Below are 16564 nucleotides of genomic sequence, written 5' to 3'. Positions count from 1 at the left end.
TATTATATTATCATGATATTATGATATATTAATATATCTTAATGTGATATATATACATTTAAATGTCGTTACAACGATAATCGTTACATATATGTCTCGTTTCGAAATCCTTAAGTTAGTAGTCTTGTTTATATGTATATAACTCATTGTTAATATACTTATGGAGATACTTACTTATCATAATCTCATGTTAACCATATGTATATCCATATATATATATATCGTCATGCCGTTTTTACAAGTTTTAACGTTCGTGAATCGCCGGTCAACTTGGGTGGTCAATTGTCTATATGAAACATATTTCAATTAATCAAGTCTTAACAAGTTTGATTGCTTAACATGTTGGAAACATTTAATCATGTAAATATCAATCTCAATTATATATATAAACATGGAAAAGTTCGGGTCACTACAATCATAATATATAAAAATAAATATATTCGATGTATATATATAACACATATAAACTAAGGACATAATAGATAAATAAAGTAAATATATTGGAGTTAACTTAAAACTTTTATAAAAGATTATATATTTAATATTTGATTTATTACCATTATACGTTTATAATATTATCTGATATATAGTACTGATTTAGGTTCGTGAATCTGAGGCCAACCCTGCATTGTTCAATGTCGTCATATGTATTTTTACTACAAAATACAGTATTGTGAGTTTCATTAATCCCTTTTTAAATGCTTTTGCAATATATATTTTTGGGACCGAGAATACATGCGCTGCTTTTCTAAATGCTTTACGAGATAGACACAAGTAATCGAAACTACATTCTATGGTTGGATTATCTAATCGAATATGCCCTTTTATTAAGTCTGGTAATCTAAGAATTAGGGAACAGACACCCTAATTGACGCGAACTCTAAAGATAGATCTATCGGGCCCAACAAGCCCCATCCAAAGTACCGGATGCTTTAGTACTTCGAAATTTATATCATGTCCGATGAAGGATCCCGGAATGATGGGGATATTCTAATATGTATATTGTGAATGTCGATTACCAGGTGTTCAATCCATATGAATGATATTTTGTCTCTATGCATGGGACGTACATTTATGAGAACTGAATATGAAAATCTTGTGGTCTATTAAAATATTGGAAATGATTATTTATGTTAAACTAATGAACTCACCAACCTTTTGGTTGACACTTGAAAGCATGTTTATTCTCAGGTACGAAAGAAATCTTCCGCTGTGCATTTGCTCATATTAGAGATATTACTTGGAGTCATTCATGACATATTTCAAAAGACGTTGCATTCGAGTCTTTGAGTTCATCAAGATTATTATTAAGTCAATTATATTTAGATATATTATGAAATGCTATACATGCCTGTCAACTGTCGATGTAACGAAAGTTTGTCTTTTAAAAACGAATGCAATATTTGTAAAATGTATCATATAGAGGTCAATTACCTCGCGATGTAATCAACTGTTGTGAATCGTTTGTAATCGATATGGACTTCGTCCGGATGGATTAGGACGGGTCTTTACAAAACATTCATTGGCTGTTTTTTTGGATAAAGCCATCGTCAGATTCTAACTGACGCATTGTGGCGTTAGATTTTGACGCCGGGTTAATCCCGTCACTTGTCGTCAACGTATTCCAGCTCATCTCACGCTCGCATTTTGACGCTGCACTAGATTTAGTCTAATGCATAATGCTATCCCTCTTGCACGTAAATCGAGGAAGGCAAAAGAATGAAATTCAATTGTTGTTTTGGCTTACTTTCTGTTTGTTTTTTTTATCAATGTCGTAGCACAAAGAAAAAAAACAAAAAGAACTTAGCAACTGCCTTTTCGTAATGTTTGTGTTTTGCGGCTCTATGAGTTCGTAAAGTCTTTAATTTAATTAGTTAAAGATTACGTTAATAGTCCATGTGTATAGTTTTAACGGATTCAAATTAACATTCGTTAGGATGAGAGATGAAATTGGGACTTCACAATACTTTTAAGAATGAAAAATGCAGAAAATAAAATACAAGAATGAAACGGGCAAAAGGTAAAAAACACATGGACGAAATGGACAATTTTATCAAAAAAAAAAAAAAAAAAAAAAAAAAAAAATTAGTTTTTGGTCAAACAATTTAACCGTAGTTAATTTGTGAGTACGTTGGATGCCATCTAATCATCATTGTCCGTCACTTGTGCCTGATCTATCTATTATTATCCACATGTCAATGTCAATATTATTACCTCCAAATTCAAACAAATTCCTCATCACTTAACTTCTGAAAATCAATTAAGGTAAACATTCTACCTTTTAATTCTATATTCATCTAATTAATAATAACTGAAAAAATGATGCGCAGTATCTATTCAACTTCAGCTTGTAGATCTTCATATTTCTATGATCCTGGTTACTTCTTAGATGCCAGATGTGAAATTAATCCGTTATCGATTTCAACATCATTTGTTACTAATTGTTGTTGTTGCTGCTGCTGTTGTACTAATAATAGTAACAATTATTTAGTTTACAATAGGCTCCCTAGAATAAACCCTAGTTTTGTATGTAATGGATTAAGGCAATCCACTTTAATTCAATTTTCACCTAGTAAAAGATTAGTGTATCATGGTAGAAGGAGACAAACTTGCAGTAGTGATAGTGTAATTCGTGATTCGGATCGAAATTATTACTACGAAAAACTTTACTCTTTTAAGGAGGGAAGGAAGTTCGGTAAAGGTAGGTTTGCGTGTTTGGGGAATAACGATAAGACGGATATACGATTTGTGAGGGATGATGAAACGGACGATGAGTTTGTTGATGAAGTTGACTTGTTGCTGGATCTGTTGACTGAGGAGATTGGTGTTAAAGAGAGAAAAAAGGTTGAGAAGAAAAAGGATGACGGTTACGTAAAGGGGAAAATGAAAAGTGTGCGTTTGGGATCGGTTAAGAAGGATTCGAAGTGTGGTAATAAAGGTGTGGAAATTAGGTCGAACGAAGAAGAAGATAGGAGGAGGTTAAGGAAAGAGAGGCGGGAGGAAGAGAAGAGAAGTTCAATGCAAGGGGTGAATCGGGAATTGAGAAAAGAAGGTTCGAGTTGTTCGTCTTATTATTCGGTTTCTTCAACGGGTGAGTATGAGAATGGTAATGATGATGTGGAGATTAGAGGTGATGATGGTTATGTTAGAGGTGAGTCTTCGAGTGAGTATAAGGATGATCGGGTAATGGATGCGAAAAGTTACGATGAGAGAGTTGACCAACGTGTTGACCTTAGACGTAAAGAAGAAAACGAAAACGTGAAGAAGAATAGTGTGGATTTGTATTATGGGAACGAAGAATGGCGAAAGAAATCTGAAAAGAAGCTTAATGTCGAGTCTAGTCAGCAGCAATCACAAGTTTCTTGGAGTAACGAGCGAAATAGTCAACAAGATATTGTAAAAACGGATAAGATCACTGGTCAATCTCAGTCAATGAAGTTTAAGAGACTTGTGGAAAAATCGGAGTTGGATAATAGAGTTATTGAGTCGAGCACAAACAAACGACACGGTGATGGTGAATATAAGTTAGTTACAGATCGAAGGGAAAGTGCTGATCGTGTTCAGTCCAATCTTAATCTAGAAGCATCCAGAATTCATAAAACTGACAAAAAGGGAACATCAAAGTTTAATAATAAAGTTACTGAGTCGAGCACAAGTACACGAGACAGTGATACTGAACATAAGTTGATTACTGGTAGAAGGGAACGTTCTGATCTTGTTACTCGCCAAAATCAGAACCGAAAGCAGTCAAATGTTAATTTAGAAGCCTCAAGGATTCATGGAATTGATGAAAAGGAAACATTGGAGTTGGATAATAAGGTTACTGAATCGAGTACAGACAAAAGATACAGTGATACTGAATATAAAGTGATTACCGATAGAAGGGAAAGTGCTGATCGCATTACTCGCCGAAATGAGTACACGAAGCAGTCAAATGTTAATATTGAAGCGTCCCGAATTCATGATATTGACAAAAACGAGGCATCTACTTCTTCGTCGTCACTCGAGGCTAGAATGAAGAACTGGGAAGACTATACGACAGAAGTTAGTGATCAGGTCGAAGATCGAAGAGAAGGAAATCAGCAAAGCATTGACCATTTGACTACGTTTGAACAACCTAGATTCGAATATCAGCAAATCTCAGAAACTTCGGATAACCGCATGACCAGTACTGAATCTAACCGTAGAAACGAAACCAAAGAACTGCGTTTAGGTACTTCAAGTTCAACAGAGAAAGTTACTGTGGACCAACAGGTTGACTTAAGGAGAAAAGGCGTTGAAGATACGTATATGTCATCTGGGGTGGAATTGGAAGAGGGACCTACCAAATCAGTAACAACCGGTAGGAAAACAACTAAGGCTTTGAGTTTTACTGCCGGGATGCCAAAAGCGGCAGCTAGTACCTACAAAGCTATGAAATTGAACCCTGAACCAAATTTACAACAAACTGGTGCAGGTGAAATTATTCATGAGGATGCTATTGTTTCAGCTGAAAAACAGCATAAATCGTCAAGACATTATATGGGCGAATTCATTGAAAAGGCCAAACACGAACTTTCTATTTCTGAAGTTCAACAAGAGAATGAAACGGGTGAAGTTGGATTAGTGTATGAAGATGACGAGGTGCATGAACTTAAGAGTTCAGGTGATGATGGTTCAGGAAACTTTGATCGAAAAGATGGACCTAGTGGACCGTCTGACGAGATGTGGCATGAAACTGGTGCGTCTAGTCAGCAGCCTGCTGGGACCGATGCACCTGATTCGACTGGAAATGATGATACTGCGAAAAAGAGGGGTAGGTCGTTATGGAATGTTATAGGAGATGTGGTTCGATTGCGGTGGGCGTCTCCACCGACTGAAACACATACTCCGAAATCGGGCGTTGTAAAGGCTTCATCAAATCAGTCTGCAAGTAGTGAAAGATGGTTTTCCGGTCACGAATCAAGTGACGATAACGTGAAAATTGGAAGTACGAAAGGTCGAAAAGAATCTTCAAAAACATCAAGCACCAAGGATAAATCAGATTCGCCGATATTATTATCATCTTCAACAAATACTAATCAGGGATCTTCATCCAAAACTGTGTCTCCATCAATGGAAGAATCATCGTTTCCGTTGCCTGCAATTCGCATGAGAAGGTCACCTATTGTTAAAAAAACTTCAGACAAAACTGATGCATCCACCAGTGACAAAATGGGCGAAGTTGACCTAAAACCGGTGACACAAGTTTCGCAAATGGATGTGTCTGGCAGTGGCAAGATGGTTGTAGTGGATCAATCTGTACCTACTCGAAGGAAACTTGGACGAACGGGTCAGGTCTCGAAAGACGTATTTGATGAATGGGAAGAGGCTTATACAGTTGAAGCTAAACAGCGACAACAAGACGAATTTTTTATGAGAGAAGCGCTTTTAGAAGCTAAAAAAGCTGCTGATTTCTGGGAAGTGCCTGTTGGGGCTGTACTTGTGCAGGATGGTAAAGTAATTGCTCGGGGATATAATTTGTAAGTTTCTTATGGCTTCTTCAAAATTTCTTACATTTTGTAGGTCTATTGATAATTTGACCCATGTTTTTTTTACCAAATGTGGCTACATGGGTTAATGGATCAAGTGGGTTAAGCTAAATGATCTAGCTAAAAAGAGATGGGTCAAATAAGTTAATATTTAGTCAAACTGTATTTAAATGCATAAAGACATCTAAATAACTTTTTATTATGATTATTTTATTCATTGTAATCATATAGTTTTGTAATCATATATAACATCGTATATATTTGATATAATCCTGAAAATACTAAAAAGTATACAAATTATATAATTCAGGGTAGAAGAGTTGGGTCAAATAAGTTACTCCGTAATATTTAGTCAAACTGTATTTAAATGCATAAAGACATCTAAATAACTTTTTATTATGATTATATTATTCATTGTAATCATATAGTTTTGTAATCATATATAACATCTTATATATTTGATATAATCCTGAAAATACTAAAAAGTATACAAATTATATAATTCAGGGTAGAAGAGTTGCGCGACTCCACTGCTCATGCTGAGATGATTTGTATACGTGAGGCATCAAATAACCTACGCTCATGGAGACTTTCGGTAACATATCCCCCTTATCTATATTAAAATGTTGAAGCTGTAAAATTCTATATCTCATGTAATATGTATATGTATATGTATATGTATATGTATGTATTGCAAATTCTGTAATATGTATATGTATATGTATGTATTGCAAATTCTAGTCATTTTATAGACGAATAGGAATAAAGATCTCTTAACTGCTACAAATTGCAAGAGCCACATTAAACGAAAATGAAATTTGGAAAGATGAACTGAGAGTTGAATTTATCTTAATTTATTTGCCTTTTTTAATCGTCTGCGTGGAACTTTGTCCGACAAAGTTCTCATTAGAATGTTTTCCTTACTCTTTGTACAAATATCATGGTTACACATTTTTGATTTAATTTTGTTGCAATATCAGGGTACCACACTTTATGTTACACTTGAACCATGCCCTATGTGTGCTGGAGCAATCCTTCAAGCCCGAGTTGACACACTTGTATGGGGAGCTCCAAATAAATTACTTGGAGCCGATGGTAGCTGGATCAGGTAATCAAAGTTTATTTTAAAAAATATCAGATAGTACATATACAATTGTAAAATAATTAGAAGTAGAACGTGCAAAAGGGCCGTGTTTGGTAACAGTTAATAACAGGTTCATGTTAGGTTGTCTAACTTTTTTTTCTTCTGAGCAAATTCCTTTAATTATAAATGGGTCGAGATTGCCACCTATAGTAGAAATTAAATTTCATGCTGGATCCACCAGGTGTTTAATTTTTTGGATTTTAGAGTTGTACTTGATAATTTTGCAGGCTGTTTCCTGATGTTGATGGAGGAAATGGGTCGGATAAACCACCTGCACCTGTGCACCCGTTCCACCCAAACATGGCAGTAAGAAGAGGGGTATTATCAGCAGAATGTGCTGATGTCATGCAGCAGTTTTTTCAGTTAAGGAGAAAGAAGAAAGAAAAGAAAACAGAAACTGAACCTCCAACCATTCCACCACCTTCATGTCTTCCCATCCCACAACATCATAATTCAAAGTTTTTAAGTAAGTTGCATGATACTTTTGGCATCATGTTTTGTTTATAGATCAAATATTTTGTTCTTCATTACTAGTAGTTCTTTATATCATTGTATACTGATGATCTGGTTTTAATTTGTATGGTTTAGGTTTATTTAATTTTAGAATATTTTGGATGATAGAGAAGCCATATTATTGATTGAATTGCTCACAAGACTCACATTTTGACTATTGATAGTCAACCACCACAAATACTGGCAATCAGGTTTTACACAAGTTTGGACTTGTTTGACAGCAACTAGCCAGCATTATAATCCAGTAGTTGGCTACTTGCTGTCAAACATTTTCGAAAGTTTAACCCAATTTTGACAGCATTAAAAATTAAAATCTTCTTTAATCAATTGAGCCTCATGCTGACCTCTAGATCGACAAATTTTACAATAATTTTGTAACGACTATGACAATGCGACCAATTTACCGTTAAGATCTAACTGCCTTCTGAAGGGATCCTTTATATTACTTCTGTTTATCTTGTTTCAATATTACTTTTTGATTATTTAGTTTCTTTCTAGCCAAAGGTTATGTTTATTTCCTTGATGATACATGAAAGAAGGGCTAAAGCTCAAGTATATAAATGCACAAATACATGGTACATAACTCCAACAAATTTAAGGTACAATCCTATATAATTATACAAAGGGTGGTCAAGTAGTAACAAATAGATTACAAATTGTTTCTGTTATTGACAAACAAATGCCAAACTTGAAAAACTCGCATATAATTCTATACAAATGTTGTTCTCATGCAATTTAAATTCTTTTGCTTGATACAAGCAACGCGACAAATGATCACACAATAATTTGTATATCCTTATTCGATTGAATGGTCAATCACACTTTATAAACATAAGCATTCTGTTATCTTGATGATATTCCTCCATCCCACATATCATGTGAAGTGAATTTGAATAATGTTCTACACAATTACTCCCCCATTAGGTTGATTCTATTCTATACTAAAATTGACCCAAAAAATAAAAATTGTACTAAACTAACAAATTGTCAAACTTTACTTGATTGAAACACAAAACGTCCTATCCAAATCTAAGTTTACAATTTATCAAATTTCGATTTTCTCATTTTTGCAAAAGATCATAACGATACACATACACACACTGTACTTTGTGTTTAATATAATACTCCGTAGTAGACTATTATTACGAAGTTGTTTGGTATATCGTTTTCAGATGGATTATATGACTTAATCAGTTGTAACCTACTTCCACTCTTCTAAGCTGTTGAAAACATCAAACCGCAAGGCGCAACGCTCGATTGACCTCTAACTTGTTACCAATCAATGCGGAGAATCTCACTAGATGTTAATCCCCTAATATTAAAAAGCACAAGTGAACACATTGTTCATGGATCCGTTGAAGTTTTAAACACCATCCAGTACAACAACAACAAAACTCAAGTGAATGAAGGGTTAAACTTAAAAATCATGTTGAAACCTTGTTATAATACACTCATCAAAAAAGATCTCCGAGAAAGCATAAACAACAGAAAAGGGCAGCATCAAAAAATGAAGTGAAGGTGGTCCAACAGAAATCAATATGATAAACCAAAAGCTACGGACACACAAATTGGACTTTTTATCAACTCTTATAACATCCTAACTTCATCATCAATATCAGCCCGACTGTCGATCAATATATCCGTTAATCTTATAGCATTGGTGAGTTGTCCAAAATAAGCTTCAGAAAATCATTTAATGACACTTCATATTGGTGAACTAGGGGTTCTTTCTAGGCTTATTTTAGAAACTACATTCCTAAGCACCCATAACAAGATTCAGACATTACGCAAAAATAAATGAACTTAACTGAGGTCCACACAGGATGATTTACTTCAAAAGAAAGATTCATATTTAATACATAGCAGAAAATAGCACTTCATACGACATAATAACATAGTCTAAACATGTACCCTACAAAAAAATAAAAAGTCCACATAAAAGCACATCAGTGACAATCCTTAAAAATCTTAAGTTATTGGGCGTTCAATAATTAATTGTGCTGAAGTTGATGCACGTGGAAAACGATTCATTTCTCTAACAATCTTCAATTCTTCGTCAACAGAAACATTGGCATTCAGCTCAACTCGTGCTATCTTTAGTACATGCGACTTAGCCAAGATGAGTTTCACAAATTCCATCTCAAACACTTTGTTACTAACACAATATATATCAATATGCATAAGATGATCTAAGGTCAAACTCAAGTCGTCTTGGAGATCAACAAACTTGATGGAACTTTCCTTAGTCGGCAACTTTTCATTATCATACATCTAATTCAGAAAACACAGTTATATGTTACTCTGTATTAAAATAAAGAACCATTATATTAAGCAATAAAATTATATACCGAAAAAGAAAATTTCTCTAGATTAGGGGAGCTTCTGATTATGCAAAGGGCAGCTGATATTATATCTTGTTCCCTTAGGCACACATCCAAACCAACATCTTTGAGAGGAAGTGAATTCGGAAGCTTATTTGGCATACCACCTGCAGCCAAGTACTTTTAAGGGGAAAAAACAAAACAATGATTAGCAATCATCACGATAATGTTGTATGAGATGTATACAATCTTTAACCAAAATCACCTTCATGTAATACTTTGAGATATATAAAGTATGAATTAAAGGCGCACACCGGAACAAAGTTACAAAATCAAAGAATATTTCTTCTACATATTCGTCTTCATAATGAATCTGCATCAATAAACATACATTTAAAAATGATATCTTCGAGTGAAGAAGCTTTATAAAAGGTTATATGAACGTTACCAAAACAATATTCTCAAGTAGTGGGCAACTTGAGAGGAAATGCTTAAGCACTTCAGCAGAAACCTGAACATCTTGAAAGTGCATGTTCCTCAACTTATTAAATCCATTGAATGACACCGGAGGTTCAAAATCACAATTTATTAGTTCTAATGATTCTAATCCTTGTATCAAAAAGAACGATGTCGGTAATTTGTAGATGGTGTATGAAGTATTAATGGACAAATCTTTCACATTAATTCTACTTGAAAGATAAAGTATGATCTGGTCAAACTCGGTTGTCATGCCCAATTTGTTGACATCAAGGTCAAACGTTAGTGTCGTCGGACCACGGTGTATTAACAAAACATGGAAGATCGCATTGACAAGCTTATATTTCAACAAAATTCCGGCACCAGATATCGTTCGAACCAAGTTGTGATCAAATACAAGTGTGGGCATAGTCGTCCAGTAATACCTCCATTTCTTAGACAAAACGCTCGTTCTCAAAGCATCCCGGATTGGCATAAGAGTTAAAATAGTATCGATTATGTTTTGAGGAAGGGAGCTGATAATATCCGAACTTAGGCATTGAGTTTTCATCATATACACTCCAAAAGTCTGCAATATATAATGCAAATAAATAAAACAGAAAGTATAAACAAGGGCATTTGGTTATAAAAAAGTGAAAGTGTATTCCAGAAGATAGGTGACAAATATTAATATACTTTTTAAGAAAAGAAAAAAAAAAACATTCATAGAAACAAAAAACTTACATTAGAAATAATACTAACTAAACTTTTTGAAACTAACATTCACAGAAACAGGAACAAAAATGTTATTATTATCAGATCTAGGGCTAGAAAATTAGGAGTTTCGAGTAAGGTAATTTTCAATTCAGATTAAAGTGTTGTGTAGCTGTTTCTCAGTCCAATTTATAAAGGGAAAATAAATAGAACTTGAACACGAATTATATTTAGTACGCAAAACAATGAGTTGTTGAGATAATTAACAGAATAATACATTTTAGCTTTTCTACAAGAAAGAACACGGTATGAATTACCTGTACCCTCTTGGTCGATTTAGGGCTCCATAATCATCATCGAGGTAAAATTTGGAATTGACAGTGCAAAGAGTGGCCAACCAAACGGAAGTAATAAACCATAAGTAATTTAATTTAATTTAGGGCAAATTTTTTATTTATTTAATTTTTTTTTTTACAGCGAATGGATACGTGTTCTGTTTTATTTTCGTAAATAAATGTAGATATACAAAAAGAGTGGTGGGTCAGGCCAGACAGTCATCTATTTGTATAAAAGAGTGTAGTAGATGAAGTTCTGCAGTTACACAAACCCTAGTTATTAACAAAAATTGTTAGTTTAGTCCATAATAGATACATACCCCATGTTACAACTTTCCCCCGAAACTTAGGGTTAGGGTTCATGAAACATAACTTAAAACTAATGAAGTAATAACATTAATGGCACCTTAAATGTTACAGCAGGGTTGTGCGAACTTGAGTTTCTGAAGATGGAATCTTCAATTTAGTTAAAGGCTTGGGTTCTCCTTTTCTGTTCTGACGGTGTAATTCTTCGAAAGTGTGTAGATGGGTATGCAGGAGATGGCGATGCTGGTGTCCCTGTGTTTGTATTTTGTATTGATAAAATAATGGAAGGGATGAAACAAGGTTGAAGGATGGTTTTATGGTGAGGGGAGATGTGGTTTTGGAGGGTTTTACTGAAGCAAAAGACTAAAAATCAAATCAGCTAGACTTTTAGTACGAGTATAACAGAGATAACTAGTGAAATGACGGTAAAACATGAAAGGGAATCAAAGTGCAGACACTTTAGCTACCCATGGCCACTTCCATCGGGAACATTTTGAATTGATTTCTAATAGCTCTCTTACTACTGACTCCCTTGCCTAAAGAGGTCAGTCCACCGCGTGGAGAGCTCGGGAATGAAACGACCAAAATTAGGGTAGCAATTTGTGGTGGTTTTCTTATATGGAAATCTGTGGAAGGATATGGAGAGGTGTGGAGTTATCTGGAGATAAATGGAAGAGAGGAAAAGAAGCAGGTTTTCTTTTAAGGGGGTGATGGATGTCGTTTTTGGAGAGCTCGGGAATGAAACGACCAAATTACGGGTTTGTTTAAACAAAACAGTTTAATAATATGTTTTAGGTATTAAGTGAACGTAAATGCTAAAGTCATTTAGTTTAATGACCCGTGGAACCACAGAGTCTGACTAAGAAACTCGTAAGCTGAACATTTCATCAAACACCTAAAATGGGTATTAAACAATCCACATCCAATAATAAGAGATAATATTGGTTTTCATTTTATTTTAATAGTATAAATTAAAATATAAATTTAGAATTGGTTTCCTTCTGCCTAGCTTTTATACCTTCTCGTACTTAATTCAAAATAATTAATTAAAATAATTAATTAAAATAATTCAAAATTATTTAATTTTAATAATTAAAATAATTATTAATAAGATTTAATAATAGAAATAATTAATTAATAAGATTTAATTTTAATTCAAAATTATTTAGATTAATGACATCAGCCACCATGCTTAAATTTTTTTCTTTTGTTTTTTGATTTTTTTAAAAAAAGAATTAACTTAATAATGACATCATCATTATAGAATTTTAATAGATACTATAGATAAATAAATAATAAATAATAAAATAATAAATAAACAACGAATATGGTACAATCTAAATCCAAACAAATATCAAAAAAAAAAAAATATGTTATAAAATATCTAGATTGTGTTATAAAATATCTAGATTGGATGTTAATTTTATTATTATTATATTTCTTGCATAGTAATATTTTATACTATAAATAGACATGTATGGTAACCATTTAAGGTGCACCATTTCTCTTGAAATATCAATATCAATATTTCTTCTCTCCTTCTTCTCTCTTTTTCTCTCTTTGTTCTTATAACCATTAAAGGTAGTTATAAGCCTACTGAATTATAACACGTTATCAGCACGAAAAGCTTAGTGTAATTAAAAGATATCTCAAACGATCACGAATCACTAATCAAGGTATGAAATTATTAATAATTTTCAGACTCGAATATATCAAATTTTGGACTACTAACATTTATATTTATGTTATTTAAGTTATATATGGTCGGTTATACCACCTGAATTATATTTCTGTAATCTAACTTTTACTAACTTCACTAACATTTATATTTATGTTATTTAAGTTATATATGGTCGGTTATACCACCTGAATTATATTTCTGTAATCTAACTTTTACTAACTTCACTAACATTTATATTTATGTTATTTAAGTTATATATGGTCGGTTATACCACCTGAATTATATTTTCTGTAATCTAACTCTTATTAACTTCACTAACATTTATATTTATGTTAATAAGACCTCATGATTGTACGCAACACGTCATTTGACAACACGGTACTTTATGTACGCAACACGTCATTTGACAACACGGTACCATGGGTCGAGATTAATTCCGATCAATATGAATACGACGGGGTCTTTATATGTTATCTAACATTTATGATTACTTATGCAATTAATCATTATTTATTTCATGCATACTAATGTTTATTCTTAAATTTATAATCTTAAAAGTTAAAATAAAAAAATAGTTTATATTTTTATTAAAAGTAAATCTTAAAAGTTAAAATAAGAAAAAGTAGTTTGTACTTTTATTAAAAGTAAATCTTAAAAGTTAAAATACAAAAAGTAGTTTGTATTTTTATTAAAAGTAAATCTTAAAAGTTAAAATAAGAAAAAGTAGTTTGTATTTTTATTAAAAGTATATCTTAAAAGTTAAAGTAAGAAAAAAAAGGGATGGTAAAATGGAATAGTTTTTTGTCAAAAATGAAGTATTGAAAATGAAGTGGTCTCCTTCTATAACTAAAAAAAATATATATACTTTTATCAAATGAATTTTTTTTGTGGCCGACAATTTCAAACACGAGTCCGTGTTTAGTTTATCAAGAATATCTCTTGCTTTGGTGAAAGGTCACGATCACGATATCAGGTGTTGTGAAAGAATTAAAAAATTGGTCAAGTGGCCTTTTAAAAACTAGAAAAAAAATTTAAACAAAAAGTTTTTTTTATATATTTATAATTTACGGGTAACGTAAAAAAAAGGAAGTTTTTTTAAAAAAAAAAAAAACAAAGAAAGTGTTTAAATGAGTTTTACAGAAAGGGGGAAAGCAAAGTAAAAAAAAAACTTTTTTCCAAACAAAGGTAAATGAAAGTAGGACTTAATACAAGAAAAAAGTAAACATCTCCTAGACGTGATAAAATCTATCAATGATAAGTATTAGACTTGATGAGCTAAATGTGACAAAAATGTTTCAACATGTCTTATGTTAATTTTCTAAAATAAGTTATTATTATTCCGAGTTTAACACATATACATATGTTAATTAAAAACAACCTTTTTGTTCTTATGTAGTGTTGGGTTGCAATTTTGGTTGTATGCCATAATTTCATCCAGTAGAGTGACAATAGAAAACTTTTGATGATAATCAATAAAAAACTTTTTTCCAAACTTGTCAAATGTTTTGTTAAAAACGTGACCGTTGAAAAAAGGAGGTTGAATAATAAAACTTAAAAAACAAATTATTTTTTTAAGAGTGTGCATCAAAATGGCCCGTTTAATAATGGGGAGTAAAAATATAGTCAAATTGTTTCAACGAATAAGGGTTCAATTGGATGTCTCTTAAAAAAAATCCGCGGGTACGGGTGATGGATCCAATGGATCCGCATCCACGATCCGCGGGTGCTATCCCTAATTGTGACAAGTACAAATCAACTAAAAGTCTAAAAAATAAATGCTCTTATAGGGACCAAATGTTCACAATAATTGCCTAAGCTAGATATGAAACAAATAGTTCATAAAAAAAAAAAGGTCGTTGTGCGTTTTCGGGATGATAGCCGAAATACACTTACAAAAGTAGGTCAGCCGTCAATTCTTTATGGCCATATCAACGTAGATCAATAAAATCATTTATGGTTTTGATAAAAGATTAATTAAAAATTAATTGTTTTTTGGTCTTGAATTCTCGGTAACAAAAGCAAATGTTGTTTTTGGTTGCCACAACAAACAAGACAGAGGTTGTTGACTTTTGTTGTTAAACATGGCTCAAGTGAACAATAACAATAGATTATTGTTTTTGAAAAGAATAATGATGCGTTAATTTTATTGTATAAAAAAAAATTAAAGAAAATGGTTTTCATTGATGACTATGAACAAACGCAAACAAAGTGTTTGTGGTATTTGGTGATTAAAAAAAAAGTGCATCTAAAGCTTCTACTGAAAATAATATGCATCTAAAGCTTCTACTGAAAATTAATGTGCAAGGTACAACGTATAACTATATGGTCAAATTCATTTGAGCCTTCGGAGTCACAAGTATATGATGTATATATATATTACTCAATTAACAAAATAGTAAATCTAAATTAATTCATATGAATAGTAAAACAAAATTAATTAATTTACTATTCACATAAAAAAGCGCATATGATAAAAAGCGCATCGCATATGATAAGCGCATATGATAAAAAGCGAATATGATGAAAAGCACAACGCATATGATGAAAATCGCATATGATTAAAAGCGCATATGGTGAAAAACACAGCGCATATGATTAAAAGCGTATATGGTGAAAAGGATATATGATAAAAAAAAAGCACATATGGTGATTTATAAAAAAAAAAAAAAACACATATGGTGATTAATGGAAAGCACATATGGTGATTAATGAAAAGTATATTGTGAAAAAGAATCACAAATGTTTCTTGAAAGAATTCAAGGTAAGATATATGAACCAATTCATCCATCATGTGAACCATTTTGATATTTCATGGTTCTAATAGACGCATCTAGCGGATGGTCTCATATTTGTATGTTATCAAGCCGTAATATGGCATTTGCAAAGTTTCTTGCACAAATTATTAAATTGAGAACACATTATTCTGATTACACCATTAAAAGGATGAGACTTGATAATGCTGGTGAGTTAACATCTCAAGCATTTAATGATCATTATATATCTACAGGGATTGTTGTTGAACATCCAGTTGCTCATGTGCATACACAAAATTGGTTTAGCTGAATCAATAGATAAACGCTTACAGCTAATAACTAGACAATTGATAATGAGTACAAATCTCTCAATATTTATATGTGGACATGTAAATTTACATGCTGCGACATTAATTCGCATTATACCATGTGGAAGTCGTAAATATTTTCACTTAATACTTGATTTTGGCCAAGAGCCAAATATTTTCTACCTTAAAACATTGGTTGTGCAGTGTATGTTCCAATTGTATCACCACAACACAATAAAATGGTTCTTCAAAGAAAGATGATAATATATTTTGGATATAAAACATCTTCAATCATAAGATATATTGAACCCATGATGGGTGATGTTTTTACAGCACGTTTTGCTGATTGTCATTTTAATAAAACACTGTTCCCTAGATTAGGGGGAGAAATAAAAATAAAAAATAAAATGATGCTTCATGATGTGAACATCAATTAAGGTATATTGAACTCGCACAAAAGAATGTGAAACGAAAGTTCAAAAATAATGCATATGCAAGAACTTGCAAATTAATTACTTTATGC

The 16564-nt window shown here is 32.4% G+C and overlaps 2 protein-coding genes across 3 annotated transcripts; one reads left to right on the top strand and one right to left on the bottom strand.

Annotated features, from left to right (window-relative positions):
* Positions 1 to 2292: 2292 nt before the first annotated feature.
* Positions 2293 to 7308, top strand: LOC139896947 (uncharacterized). The gene is made up of 4 exons (XM_071879575.1): positions 2293 to 5501; positions 6018 to 6105; positions 6491 to 6618; positions 6882 to 7308. Exons 1-4 carry the CDS (start codon positions 2320 to 2322, stop codon positions 7159 to 7161), a joined length of 3678 nt encoding a protein of 1225 aa, XP_071735676.1. The 5' UTR covers positions 2293 to 2319; the 3' UTR covers positions 7162 to 7308.
* Positions 7309 to 8985: 1677 nt separating this feature from the next.
* Positions 8986 to 11811, bottom strand: LOC139896945 (F-box/FBD/LRR-repeat protein At1g13570-like). Of its 2 annotated transcripts, none has more exons than XM_071879573.1 (5): positions 11400 to 11811; positions 9937 to 10533; positions 9754 to 9861; positions 9516 to 9668; positions 8986 to 9438 (listed from the first exon to the last, which is right to left on the bottom strand). In XM_071879573.1, the coding sequence occupies exons 2-5, from the start codon at positions 10516 to 10518 to the stop codon at positions 9136 to 9138; spliced, it is 1146 nt and encodes a 381-aa protein (XP_071735674.1). In that variant the 5' UTR covers positions 10519 to 10533; positions 11400 to 11811; the 3' UTR covers positions 8986 to 9135. The 2 variants fall into 2 exon arrangements, with proteins under 2 accessions (XP_071735674.1, XP_071735675.1); XM_071879574.1 differs by lacking the exon at positions 11400 to 11811 and adding an exon at positions 10976 to 11122.
* Between the last annotated feature and the right edge of the window lie 4753 nt (positions 11812 to 16564).

The sequence above is a fragment of the Rutidosis leptorrhynchoides genome, chromosome 3 (assembly GCF_046630445.1).
Source record: "Rutidosis leptorrhynchoides isolate AG116_Rl617_1_P2 chromosome 3, CSIRO_AGI_Rlap_v1, whole genome shotgun sequence".
Taxonomy (NCBI): Eukaryota; Viridiplantae; Streptophyta; class Magnoliopsida; order Asterales; family Asteraceae; genus Rutidosis; species Rutidosis leptorrhynchoides.
The sequence above is the reverse complement of the archived record's forward strand: the minus strand, read 5'-3'. Positions and strand labels throughout refer to the sequence as shown.

Excerpts from the sequence above, each read along its gene's own strand:
- LOC139896945 (XM_071879573.1), bottom strand. The coding sequence starts at position 10,518 with ATGATGAAAACTCAATGCCTAAGTTCGGATATTATCAGCTCCCTTCCT. Across the intron at positions 9,862-9,936 it reads TACTTGAGAATATTGTTTTG|ATTCATTATGAAGACGAATA; the intron begins GTAACGTTCATA and ends TTATTGATGCAG. Across the intron at positions 9,439-9,515 it reads TAGAGAAATTTTCTTTTTCG|ATGTATGATAATGAAAAGTT; the intron begins GTATATAATTTT and ends TTTCTGAATTAG.
- LOC139896947 (XM_071879575.1), top strand. The coding sequence starts at position 2,320 with ATGATGCGCAGTATCTATTCAACTTCAGCTTGTAGATCTTCATATTTC. Across the intron at positions 6,106-6,490 it reads TACGCTCATGGAGACTTTCG|GGTACCACACTTTATGTTAC; the intron begins GTAACATATCCC and ends TTGCAATATCAG. Across the intron at positions 6,619-6,881 it reads GCCGATGGTAGCTGGATCAG|GCTGTTTCCTGATGTTGATG; the intron begins GTAATCAAAGTT and ends ATAATTTTGCAG.